Genomic DNA, 13,031 nt, shown 5'->3' with positions numbered 1-13,031 from the left:
AATGCTTTGAAGCAGAGATCCAGCCAAGAGAGCTGCAGGGTGAGAAGCTGCAGGAGGACCCCTTCTGAAGGTGGGGAGTGGGCAGAGCACCACTGCTTCCCTGGCACCCTGCCCCCCCAAGTCCCCTGGCCTGCCTTTATTTAATAGTCTCCCACATGCTCTCCCAGGCAGCCAGGCTCTACTGCCCCGCCTCTTCCACCCCATTTCAACCCCCCCCCAGGATGGATGATTGCACCCGGACCCTCATCAAGGAGGAGAAAAGGAGGAAGGGCTCTACTCCGAGGAAGGCTGGGCCAGCCCTAACGTGAATATGTCATGGGTAGCTAGGACCCTGCCTCTGGGAAGGCTGCTGGCCCTGCCAGCGTCTTCTCCCTCCTCCTCACTCAGCCCCTCCTGCCACCTGGGGCCAAGACCTGAGCTCCCTGAGACCGTTCTCACGTTGGTGTCGCCCTGGTTGGCTTTGTCCCCCTAAACCAGGATGAGTTCGAGAAGCATCACTGCACTGTCTCCGAACAGCTTTTCCCCCCGAGTGGCCTCCGCCCCTGGTCTAAGTCTTCACGGGCATTTAGAAAAGAGGGACCCGGGTCCTGCACTTGCTGGGTCTCCAGCCCCGTTCCTGGAGCTCAGCCTGTACCCTGTTCCATCCAAAAGCAGGGCTGGCTCCCAGCTAAAGGGACCCTGCTCTCAGCACAGAGCGCCCTTCCCGCTGGCCGGGTCGTCTCCCCCAATCGCACCTGCTGGGTGCGCACAGGCTCCTGGGCTGGGGTGGGTAGAGGGGCTCCCCGTTTTCACTCGTGGGAGGGGGCTTTCTGTGGCAACACCGCCCCCCACCTCCCTCCCCACACACACATCACTGGATACGTTCAGTTCATTTCAGTCCCGCCATGGCTGCTTTTCTCCCAGTAAAACGTGCGGTTCCTTAACTGGTGGTGGGCAGCAGAGGAAGGCAGGCAGGAAGCCTGGACTAGGCTTGGGCTCCGAGTAAGAGAGGATCCCTGGGCATCTGAACAGTCACAGCCCACTCTGGGCGTTTCCCTTAGGGTTCTGGAAGGGACCTGGCTCCAGGGACCTGTGAGATTCCAGAGATTGAGGAGGGGCGTGGTCAGCAGGTAGGGAGGGTGGGAAGAGCACCAAGTACGGACCAGGTTGAACGTCCAAGAGACAGAGCCTCAACGGAAGGACCGCCTGGGCCAGTGGTCGGCAAACTCATTAGCCAACAGAGCCAAGTATCAACAGGACAATGATTGAAATTTCTTTTGAGAGCCAAATTTTTTAAACTTAAACTATATAGGTAGGTACATTGTTATTAACTTGATTAGGGGTATTCCTAAGGCTTAGGAAGAGCCACACTCAAGGGGCCAAAGAGGCGCCTGTGGCTCGCGAGCCGCAGTTTGCCGACCACTGGCTTGGGCAGGTTACTGAGAGTGTGTGGGAGGGTTAAGCTGTGGGCCCCCCGGGTCTGACCCCTCCTTGGGGAGAGGCGTAAGCACAGCGCGGACAGGTGACCAGCCCTCCTTGGCCCCAAGGCCTGGTTTGAGTCACCTTCTGCCTTCCTCCCGGGGCTGGCGTGGGGACCGGCGATCAGACGGCCACAGACAATGGCGCTCTGTCCAGGCGGGCGGGCGCCCGGCCGGCAGCTCATCCCTATGCAGTGACCGACTCCCCCATCCCGCCCCTTTCAGGGGCCGAGGGAATTCTCACAGGCTGTGCATTGTTCCCCGCGGTTCCCGGCAGCGGGCGCATGGGCCAGGGCTCTGGGCGGCGGGCGGCAGACAAAGGAGAGGGGCGCAGAGCCGGGAGGCGGCGGCTGGGCCATCCTGACGGTGGGAGAGAAATATCGAGTTGAGGTGGGGGGTCGCGGCTGCCCGGTTTGTCTGCCCCTGGACGGCTACCACCCCCCCAGTTTGGACACCCAGGCCGCGTAGGAACCCCCGCTGGGGCAGCTGCATGCCGTGATGTGAATCCCAATGAGGGGGAGGGGGTCAGGTCCCAGGCCTCCTTTCCCAGGCCGCCTGGGCTGGGAGCCGGGTCCTCCAGAGGTCACCCGGGCTGCTCCCAGCTCCCGGCCAAGGGGGACCTGGCCGCACAGGCACAGAAGCACCCTGAGGCCCTGGGGGCCCTTGGGTCTCCCACCCAGAGCTCTGGGCAGGTACCGTCACCCGCACACACTTGTGCCAAGAGGAAGGGAACAGTGGCCACTTCCGGAAACCCTGCTCTCGATCCTCTGGCTCTGCTGGCTCAGCACTGAGGACCTCCGGGCAGCCTGCCTCCAGCGGTAGGGCTCTGGGAGATGTTCATGGGCCAGTGTCCTGGCCCATCGCTGTCCCAGAGCTCAGGCATTGGTGCCGGACAGAGTTCATGAGTGGGCAAGTGTCTGGTGGCCCTGCATTGAGAGGAATAACGGTGGTGATCAGAGGGGCTGTCCCTGACCGGCAGAGGCCGCATTGTCCCGAGGGGGCGAGGAAGGAGCCCCTGGCCCCCAGCCCTGCCATCTTCCTGACCTGCTCATTGTCACCCTGTGGACCCAGCCTGAATGGATGGGCCACCATGTCGGGGAGCAGCAGTGCTAAGTCAGAGACTACAGGGGAGACGGAGGAGGTGGGTCCTGGTTCAGCCGAGGGCGCCAAGGTTGGTCCTGTCTTTCCTGCCCACTGAGCTCCCTGCACGATGGGGAAGATGGCCCCCCACCCAGACCACCAGTGATGGCTCAGGCCAACTAAACAGAACAACCTATGGGTGGCCCACCAAGGTGCTCGTCGTTAGAAGCAAAACTGGGGAAGGGCGGGAGGGAAATGCAGAGAGGAAAACCAAGGGCCTGTTTTAGGAGCGTTCACCTCCAGACAGTGCCCTGGTCACATCTTCCAGCCACAGGAGGACTCGTGGGAGTGAGAGCTGGGAATTGCCCGGCTGCAGGAGATGCAGGGCCATGGTCTGTGGGACAGCAGGCACTGTCCTTCCCCAGGGGCCTCTTGGAGGGCCGTCGGGGACCTGTGGCCTTTTCCTCTGGAAGCTGGCTGGGTAACTGCTCTCCACCGGAGAGGGCTCAGGAAGCTGATCTGGATGGAGGTGAGAGCAGTGACCAGCCTTTGTCTCAGACCTGGAGAAGATTTAGTTGTGGCCAAGGAGGAACCGGCAACATAGGTCAAGCAAATGTCCGTGTCATGAATAAATGAATATTCATAGCTTTCCCCACCCAGAATGAGCTGGGGCAGGGAGGGGTCTCATCCTATCCTTGCATCTTCCTTGCTTGAAGTCTTCAGATCTGGGGACTGCTTGGGAGCTTTGGGGCAGAGCAGGTCGGCAGGACTGGGAGCTAAGGCCCCAGAGGGTGGAGTGCGGGCTGGGCCTCAGTTCTCTCAAACTCCCTCCCGCCCAGCAGGGGCTGACAGGACTGGGAACCCCTTTGCAGTGTCAGCAGCCATCCTATGCCTCAGTACCAGAATCTCCCCCAACACACCTACCCGGGCCAGCACTGGGCAGGGGAGGCTGCAGAGGAAGGAGGGCAGTGAAGAAGGGGAGCTAGTTGGGCTGGGGCAGGGATGGTTTCCACACATTGTCCCTTAGCTGCCCTCCCCCTCTCAACTCTGTGCCTGACCTAGTCCCCCAGCCAAGCTCAGTCCATCCAACCACGGCCAGGATGGAGCCGGATGGGGTACCTGGGACAGGGCCAGGTCCCAGAAATCCCTCCTCTGCCTCCTTGGCATCCTAGGTCTGATTGGGTCTTGGTCTTGGGGGAGAAAGACCCGCAGTCATGCTCAGTTCCTGCTGGAAGCACTGGGGACAGGCAGGAGAGGACAGAGGGAGGTCCCGGGTCTTCAGGGCTGGGACAAGAGCTTGGGTCTCTTGGAGGGTGGGTGTCTTTGTTGGAGGAGATCTGAAAGCCCTAGCACCGCCTGGCACGTAGTGGGGGCTGGGAGCTCAAAGAAGCTGTGGCATGAATGGTGAGGAGCAGGCTGGAAGGCGGTTAGGCTATAGGAAGAACTTCTCTTCTTGAAAGAGGGACAGGGGCAAGAAAGCCTCCTCCTCTCTGCTGGGTCTGGAGTGCCCTCTGGTGGTCAGATGACTTGAAGCAGCTCAGACTTGAAGGACTGAGGCCCTTCTCAGAGGCAACTCGCATGAGTTCCTCTGCTCCTGGGACTTGGGACGGGGACATCAGGCGGGGCCTGGCCGCTTCCAGCTTCTGAGGAGTTAACGGCAAAGAGCTCCTTATGCCCCTCTTAGGCCCTGTGGGTGCCCTCTTCCTACTCTGCTCAGAAGCCGCCCATGTTGGGGGTCCGAGTGACAGCAGCTCTGGACTAGAACTCCCCAGCAGCCCCAGGTTCCTGGGAGACGGAGCTCCCTGTCTCTTCAGGCAGGAACGCCCATGCTGGGTACCCGCCTGGAAGAACACAGCATCCCTGAGGGAGTCCCAGAGACTCAGGGAGGTGAGACGTCTCCCACCCCCAGTTTCTAACACTGTGAGTTACAGGGTGAGAGGGACCCCCCCCCCCAAGTCCCCAGTGCACAAGGAAGGAGTCAGAGTCCCTGGTGACCGTGTGTTTATCGCCCGCGGAGAGCCGGGCCCTGGCTCGCACTGTAACTGGGTGATGCTGGACCAGTGGTCAGCAGTCCCTGGGGTGCCTCACAGCAGGGTGTGGCTGCTGGTGGCGGCGGTGAGGCTGCTGGGAGGTTCTTCCCCCAATACGGCCAGTTGTAGCCCTGCTCCTCCACCGTCTCGCGCGCCTTCTGCAGCCCTTCCCCTAGCGCTGCCTGTGGAAAGGAGGCTCCTTCTGACTCGTGACTTCCTTCTTGCCGCGGGAAGGGAGGATGGGAGCGGCAAGAGAACTTGCCAAGCGTAGCCAGGCATTATCTTCCAAAAGGGGAGCATCCTTTCAAGGGCTGGTGGGAGTTAGGCCTGAGAGTCTAGTTCCTCCGCCCTCAGGGGTCCCTGGGCTTCATCTTCATGCTCCCCAGGCACCTGGAGGGCAGGGGTGGGGTGGGGGAGCAGGTCAAGGGGTGGCTCCCGGTGGCTGAATGCCACAGCTCAGGGGCGCACCCCCCGAGGAGAAGAGCAGGTGAGGAAGGAAGGAGGCAGGTGGAGTCATAGGGAGTGAGGCAGGCAGGGTGACAGGGCCCTGTGGGCCGGAGGGGCTACAGCTCGGTCTTACCTCCCAGTAAATCTGGTCCTCGAAGCACTGAGAGTCTGGAGGGGCATCCAGAAAGGGCAGCTTTAGTAGGCACCCTGGTGGTGGTAGGGGAAGATGTGTGAGGCTTTTTGCTATCCCGGTGGGAGAGGCTGCCACCCAGGGCCACAAGGCACAGAGGAGCCGGGAGGCCTGGGGTCGGCGTGATGCCTAGCCGCCTAGCCCAGGCAAGTCACAGCCATATTTGCTGAGCACCTACTGTGTGCCAGAGGCCACGCAAAGGGCTTGACAAGCATTTCCTTCCCTGAAGGTGAATGTGGTCCCTGCGTTACAGAGAAGGAACGAAGGTTCAGAGAAGTTAGGTAATGAATTCAGGTTTGGCACCGTTGGTAATGAACCAAATAGTGGTTCTCTTGTGAGCCACGGCTGCTTTCTGTGGCCTCCTGTCCAGGAGGGGTGCAGAACGTGTGTATTGAATAATAACTGGATGAGTGCATGAACTGAACCTTGTCTGAGGATGACAGTCGCGAGTTGAGAGCAGGAGGGTGAAGATACCGCATCATCGCTTTTATTCTGAAGACCGAAAGGACTAAGGCCAGACATCAGGAAGGACTGCCTGAGCCAGCATTAGTGGGCAGTCAGCCTCTGTGGACGTTTTCTGTGCTGCAATCTAGTGGTAAGCCAAGCCAAACCCCTTGGCTCCGGGCCCCTGCGGGGTCGGGGGGATGGGGGGCGGGGCGGGGACAGTATGCACAGCTCGCCATGTCCTCCAGGGCCTCAGCCTGAGCTTGGACTGCCCTCTAGTGGGTAGAGGGAGCAGCACAAGGAAACCACAGAACCAGAGCAGAGGAACCCAACTCAGCCCCTTGCGGAGCGCTCCACCTGGCCCCGAGGAGGTCACCCCTGAACTCTACCACCCCACCCCACGCCTGGCACAAAGCAGGTGCTCAGTAAATATCCGCGTAAGTAAATGTCCCAATGGCCTCCCCTCCAGAGAACCCCCTTCCCCGGTCTTCTGCCCCCCCTGGAGCTCCTGCCAGCCCCCCACCCCAGCCAAGATCACTCACCTCCAACACTCCCACCCACAGAGGCAACCGTCAGCGTGACAAACAGCCCGAAGAGCTGGTACATGGCCTGGGCCGTGGCGCTGCGCCGGCCCCCGGCGATGAGTGGGAACACGCTCTGGAGGCTGCAGAGAGGTTGTGGGGAGGCGGGCGGGTCGGTGCCTGAGAGCATTGCCTCACGCAGCCGCTCAAGGGCCTCCGGGAACCCATCCGGCCGAGTCTTGTCTCTGCCCCGTCAGGCCCGCAGCCTGGAACCCCCACCCACCCTCCTCGTGAGCCAGCAGACACCCCCATGCCGTTGGAGACTCAGTTTGAGGGTCACTTTGGCCTGCCCTCTCCCCTGAGCCTTGATGTGCAAACGTGATCAGAAGGCTCATGATCTCCTCCTGACCCTGTAGTGACACTGTTGAGACCATTTGTTCAGCGACCTGTTAAACTTGACCGGGGACCGGGAAGGCAGCCCCTGGTTGGTCTTGCTCACTCTGGTTTCCTCAGCTCCCAGAATGGGGATGAATAAGTGAAAATGCACATTTGTTGGTGCACATGGGGTGGGGGAGAGAGTGAGGGAGGTCATTCCAAGGGGTAATGACTTCAGTGTGGATCAGTGGCGGGCGGGGGGGGGGGGCTCTTACCCATCTCCGTAAGCATCATGAGTGGCCAGCCCAGCCACGAGGACCCCCAGTAGGGCTCCCAGGACCCCAGGCATCCCATGAAGGTTATGGACACCACACGTGTCTTGAACTTTGAATTTTGACTCAAGGACGGGCTGGAGGACAGGACACCAATAATGAGTCTCGTATGCCCTCCCACCCCAGGCCTGTTAGAGAGGTGGGAGGAGGGGCCCTGAAGACCCATTCCGCCCAGGGCTGGAGGGGCGTTTGTACCGTGAAGAACTTGTACCCCAGCGTGGAGACGGTTCCGGCCAGGAAGCCAGCTGCTAGCGCCCCAAAGGGTGTCAGCATCATTTCACTTGCTGTCCCCACCACAACCCCTCCGGCCAATGCTGCGTTCTGGATGTGGACCTAAGGGAGCAGGGAAGAGCAAGGCGTGGGAGGCCCTTCCAAACGGTCACACCCACATCCAACCCAAGCCCCTCCGCCACTGCCTCTGGAAGTCCCTCCACCATCTAACCTCTGACTCTCCTGCTGTTGTACCACTGACTCTCACTCTGACCCCACCGCCTCCAGTGCAGGTGGAACTCCATGTGCCTGTGCCCTTCCCTTTGCCCCTGGAGAATAGGCTTTGCAGGGTCTCAAACCTCTCCCCCGCTCCCGCCCCCCTGGCCAGTTCCTGCCTCTGCTTCTCCCAAGGCCTCCTTCCCATACCATGTCCAGCTGCCCGTCCTTCCCAACAAGGGCTGACAAGGCGAAGGTGCTGAGGGTGCTTGCGGTCAGGGAGTAGTACGTGTTGAGGGCTGTCCGATGCTGCCCGTCCCCCAGCGTGGTGGGTGCAGAGTTGAAACTAGGCCAGAAGATCCACAGGAAGATGGTCCCTAAGTGGTGGGGAGGCAGGCAGAGTGAGCGGAAGGAAGAGGCTCCCCACGAGGGGCAAGCTGAGTGACTGAGCCTCAGTTTCCCCCTCTGTCAAGTGGGGACAACACCTGCCTACAAAGTGACTACAGGAGGTGACACACGTGCAGTGCTCAGCCCACGGTAGCTCTAGAGGGGTTCTGGCCCAAAAGGGAGCTACTTAATTGAAAACCAGAGGTTAGAGAGGTTTTTTTTTTAAGTATCAGGAAAGGAAAGAAAAAAAAAGACCAAGTGCACTGCATTTCAGGCACTGAGCTGGGTGCTTGGTGTGCGTGCCAGGGAAATAATTTGGTTTATAACCTCAGTGACTTCCTAGGAAGGATGGACCCTGCAGTGCACAGGGAGGCCGCTGTCTGCTAACTATGGGTGGGCTGGGCCTGGCGTGTCAGGGGAGGAACTGGAGCTCCTACACCCTGCGTGTCCATGTGAGGTTCCCAGGTCAGTCCTGGAGGGAGAGGGAGGAGGGGCCGAGGGGCACAGTGAGGGAAGGCTGGGACCGTTTGGGGGTTTGGGTTCGGGTGAGCTTGGCAAGGGGCTGGGGGGACTGCCCCTGGGTGCTGAGTGGGCCTTGGGTGTGCCGTGTAACTTCCCTGCAAGCCCACAGCCTGCAATAACATCCACCCCCTCACCCACTGTGCTCGGCGGGAGAGCGTGGGGAGGAATCGAGGAAAGGTCACGTGTCTGTGGAAGGAACTGGAGGCGGAGGAGAGCTGAGAATGCAGGCCTCTGGGACAGCACGGAAATCTTGGGGAGTCTTTGGACTTAAAGCCCAATGTAGCCGGGGGTTTGGGTTCGAGTGGATAGAGCGTCGGCCTGCGGACTGAAGCGTCCCAGGTTCGATTCTGGTCAAGGGCATGTACCTGGGTTGCGGGCACATCCCCAGTGGGAGATGTGCAGGAGGCAGCTGATCGATGTTTCTCTCTCATCGATGTTTCTAACTCTCTATCCCTCTCCCTTCCTCTCTGTAAGAAATCAATAAAATATATTAAAAAAAAAAAAAGCCCAATGTATCTGGGTCTCAAAGGGCAAGGAGCCTCCGCTGCCCTAGGGTCACACGTCCTCTATTTCACAGCAAACCCGGAGCACGAAATACACCAGCCTCTCTCCAGTTATTTTTCAATACTACCTCCACCCGCACAAAAAATTGGCCCGGCCCGTGTGGCTCAGTGGTTGAGCGTCGACCCATGAACCAAGAGTTCCCCGGTTCCAGTCCCAATCAGGGCACGAGCCCAGGTTGCAGGCTTGATCTCCAGTAGGGGGCGTGCAGGAGGCAGCCCACTGATGTCTCTTTCTCATCGATGTTTCTATCACTCTATCCTTCTCCCTTCCTCTCTCTCTAAAACCAGTAAAAACATATATATGTTTTTTAAAACAGTCAAGTTTAGCAGGCAGTGGGGTAAAAACATATCTTTAAAAAAAAGAAAAAAAAATCAGTTCCTTTCCTGGCTCGTTTATGAAGGTAGAGAGAGGAGCAGAGGCCAGGGTGGAGGTACCTGCTTAAAAGACACGGGGTGGTGACTGGTGCTCGCAGGTCAGGCCCTACTGATCCCAGGCATGATGCACAAACTCCAACCCCCCAACCCCAGGGCGGGGGCTTCTGGGAGGAAGTGTCCTTAGGCCTGAGAGGCAGCCCTGGGGACAAGGGCCTGGGGGTAAGAGGTGGGAGAAGCCAAGTATGAGGGAGCTGAATTGGGAGGGAGGAGGAGGGCGAGGGGCTGGGTGCCGGGCGGATGAGTCTGGTTTCTGACTTGTGGGTGGTGAGCCCTGGAGGGTTTAGGCAGGGTTGGTGCCAACATTTTTGAAAGGCCCCTGGGAACGGGCCTCAAGGCTGAGAAGCAGCACAGGTCCCGGACTCTCATGGAAGAATCCAAGTAGGAAGGGAGTTCTCAGCCAGAACCCCAAAGACTACAGGCAGCACCCTGAGACCTTGCCTGGAGATCATCCTCTCTGGCCCCCAATCAGGGGTCCCCCCGGAACTGGTTCCCACCCCGCCCCACCTTGCCAGGCTCACCAATCATGGCAAAGAGGTCCGAGTGGTAGACGGAGCCCTGGCGATGCTTGCTCTTCTCCAGCTGGGGCCTGTAGAGCACCCGGGAGAGGACCAGCCCAAAGTAGGCACCAAAGCCCTGGCCTGGCCTTGGCCACCCCCACCCGAGCTCCATCCCCATCCAGACTCACCCCCAGGAGACTAAGGAGCACAAACTCGTTGATGCCAAACAGTGCCACCTCCAGCAGGGCCATGAGCAGCAGCTGGGCTGGCCCGGTCTTGCCCAGCACGGCCCCAAAGGAGATGAGCACAGCCCCAGCGCAGAAGTCAGCATTGATCATGCTGGAGGGTGGGACTTGGGGACCTGGGGAGCCCTGGGGAAGGGCTCAGGGGAGGAGGCCAGGAGCCTACAGCACGTCTGAGTGATTCCCTGGGAGGAGGGGAGAGATCTCCGTGCCTCTGTGCAGACGAGGAAAACAGTCTCAGGGAGGCAGGTTTTGGGACCCAGCAAACAAAGCCAACAGGTGGAAGAACCGGATCTTGAACTAGAGGCTCCTCCGAACCTGCCCCTTTCCATGAAGCTCTCTCCCCTCCCAACAGCTCTTGGGTAATAAGGGGTTTAAAGGAATGGGGAGAGGGTGTGGCTGAGTGTGTGGACCGAGGCTGGGAGAAGAAATCAGGCAACAAGAACAGGCAGGGCCCCTAAGAGAAATCAACTGAGGGTTCGGAAACCTGCATCACAGGGCAGACCTGATGGACAGGGCTTCAGTGGGGTCCTGTGAGCAGGGGCCCCCCCAGGCAGGCAGACCTGGGGGAGCAGGGGAGCAGCGGCTGCCCACCTCTCCACGCCAACGTGGATGTGGCTGCCGTGGAAGGAGTGCAGGAAGCCCTGGACGAGCGTGGACCACTGCAGGGCAAAGGCCGCCAGGAGGAAGGTGAAGCCGACGCTGCTGAAGCCGTAGCGCTGCAGGAAGGCCATGAGGAAGCCGAAGCCCACGAACACCATGGTGTGCACGTCCTGGAAGCCTGAGGGGGCGTGGGGGATGCTCTGGCTCCCACCCGCAGACCCAGCAGCCACCCAGCCCGGGCCCCCGCTCTTGAGGCTGGAGTTTGGGACTCCCAGACTGAGCCCCCTGCGCCTAGCTGGCCAGCGTGGAGCAGTGGGACCCAGACCATCGCTGATGTCCCCGTGGCAGGGCCAGGGCACAGAGAGCCTTTTCCTGCTCGCTTCTCTGCCCCCCTCCTTTGCCCTGTCTCTGGGCTCTTACAACCACTTACCAAAGCAGGCCCACCTGTGTCCCTCCGGCTGCAAGCCCTGTCCCACCTGCTCACAATCCTCTCTCCCTCCAGGCTTCTCTTCAGCGGTCCCTCTCTGCTCGGAAGTCCTTCTCGATGTCTAACCTCCATCCCTCATACTTCAGAACCTATCCCTCTCCGTTTTGAGAAATTTAAATGTAAAAAAATAATAATTTACAAAAATAGCTTTAAGTTGTTAACAGGTTATCTCGGGGGAAAGGACATGAAGGGAGGGCGGGACTGCTGGGGCTCGACTCCGGTGCAGACGACGCTCCTGGAGTTATGCAACATGGCGACTGTGGGGAGGAGGGTTTCCCCTTTTAGTGTGTTTCTTTCTATAGTACGATTTTTTTTTAATAGCAGAATTATTTGAACTATTTTTACTTGTCAGTGGCGTTTCTGGGCAGGGAGATTTGGGGCCTCTTCTGTTTGCTTTCTATTCTGCACTACTGGGCATAAGAAACTACGCTCATGCAGAAGTGAAGGGAACCAGGTTTGCTAAAGTAACTGTGGTGATAGAAATGTATTAGCCTCAGAAGCTACTGAAGTGGTTCATTCTATCCTAGTACAGTGTAAAAAAAAAAGAAAGAAAGAAAAGAAACACTCATAAAGTAATGCACAGTAACACTGCCAATACGATACATACAAATAATTTACTTTAGTGTTAGTTCTGGATCCCTCTCCCGTCTACTGTAAATAGGGTTTGACACACAAGCCAGTGTGACCTTGGGCATGCATCTGGGCCTCTTTCCTCTGCCCCGCTCTCTGTAGACAGCGCCACGCTCTGTATCTCTGGCTTTCATTTAAAACACCACAGACAGCGGTTCATGAGCGCTGCTGTGGCATTTGTTGTAAATACGTTATTGAGAAACAGGGTCAACCATGACCCTAAGCTCCACGTGAGAGCTTTTTCTTAGAACATAGTGCGAGGAAATGTCACGTTCCCCGAGGAACCAGCCTGCTGTCCCGCATTCAGGTGACAGATGTTTCCCGAGCGCGGGTGCATCAGGCCCTCGGGATGCAGCAGCCACGGTCCCTGTGCTTACAGGCGTGAAAGACAGACACCAAAACATGAAAGCATCACGTATGTGAGGCTCCCTTGGCTCTGATGAGAACACAGAACTGATGATATTTCCTTTTTTCCTTGGCCACCGGGAAGCTCGGAGCTACACTGGAATCTCAACCGCAGCCACTATAGTGGGCCCTGAAGGTGTTCGTCATTATGTTCTGCTTCCCTGTTCTGACACACACGTTTTTGTGGTGAATGGCCTCAAGCCCCTCGTAGAAAGAGACAGATCATAAAGAAAACACAATCACGGTCATCTTTTTTTGTTCCATCTGGGGAAGCACCAACAAGCCGAACATGTATTGTTGAATTTCAGAATGTAATCAATGACTTGGAGAGAAGCGAACTTTTGTGCTGTGTGTGGGCTGATAGGAAATGAGTTTGCAAGCCCCTGCAGAGGGTTGGGTGTGTGCCGCCAGCCCCGGCAGCCAAGGGGAAGTGAGGACCTAGAGCCCCACCGGCCTTCCTAAACGGTCCCAACACGGCGTCCCTTCCCCAAACCACCCGGACTCCTCTTCCCTCCCAGGTCAGAAAACCCAGTGGGAAAGGAGAGACCTCACTTGGAACTCAATCCCCAGCCGCCATTCTTGTAGGCCTCACTGCCTGCCTTCGTCCCTCCTTGTGTAGACAATACATTAGGAGATCCATGTCGTTCTTTTGCCCAAGGACAGAAAGATAACGAAGGGAGCTGGGTCACAGGGCCCTGTGCCCATGACCTGCCGAAACCACTCCAGAACTTGTTTTAAATGGCAACAATATTTACGTCTCCCACCTCAGGCATGTTTGGAATCAAAACTCAATCCCTTGGCCTTTCAACTGAAGTCTAAACATCAAGAAATCTCCTTCAGTGGAGAAGGCTGCACACAGACCCTCTCCCTGGGCCAGGCCAGCTGAGGCAGGGGGATGGATAAGATGACCCCTCCCCAGTCCTTTCAGGGGGTCCCTGTTGGGGCAGGAGAGCCTGGT

At 58.4% G+C, this 13,031-nt stretch overlaps 1 protein-coding gene and 1 long non-coding RNA gene across 2 annotated transcripts in view; both read right to left on the bottom strand.

Annotated features, from left to right (window-relative positions):
* Nucleotides 1-1,714: 1,714 nt before the first annotated feature.
* Nucleotides 1,715-3,042, bottom strand: LOC102773124. The gene is made up of 3 exons (XR_436287.2): nt 2,835-3,042; nt 2,170-2,383; nt 1,715-1,817 (listed from the first exon to the last, which is right to left on the bottom strand). It is a non-coding gene; the product is annotated as an uncharacterized LOC102773124 (long non-coding RNA).
* A 1,479-nt stretch (nt 3,043-4,521) lies between these two features.
* RHBG (Rh family B glycoprotein) overlaps nt 4,522-13,031 on the bottom strand; it is an 11,300-nt gene continuing 2,790 nt past the window's right edge. Inside the window, exons 2-10 of the mRNA XM_006775724.2 lie at nt 10,543-10,729; nt 9,891-10,045; nt 9,728-9,847; nt 7,513-7,679; nt 7,072-7,209; nt 6,820-6,953; nt 6,191-6,312; nt 5,148-5,221; nt 4,522-4,957 (exon numbers count right to left, since the gene is read on the bottom strand). Coding sequence (XP_006775787.1) covers nt 4,889-4,957; nt 5,148-5,221; nt 6,191-6,312; nt 6,820-6,953; nt 7,072-7,209; nt 7,513-7,679; nt 9,728-9,847; nt 9,891-10,045; nt 10,543-10,709 — 1,146 coding nt within the window. The 5' untranslated portion in view covers nt 10,710-10,729 and the 3' untranslated portion in view covers nt 4,522-4,888. The remainder of the gene's footprint in view (nt 4,958-5,147; nt 5,222-6,190; nt 6,313-6,819; nt 6,954-7,071; nt 7,210-7,512; nt 7,680-9,727; nt 9,848-9,890; nt 10,046-10,542; nt 10,730-13,031) is intronic.

Source organism: Myotis davidii, unplaced genomic scaffold (assembly GCF_000327345.1).
Source record: "Myotis davidii unplaced genomic scaffold, ASM32734v1 scaffold208, whole genome shotgun sequence".
NCBI classification, from domain to species: domain Eukaryota; kingdom Metazoa; phylum Chordata; class Mammalia; order Chiroptera; family Vespertilionidae; genus Myotis; species Myotis davidii.
This window is presented reverse-complemented; position numbering and strand designations above follow the sequence as displayed.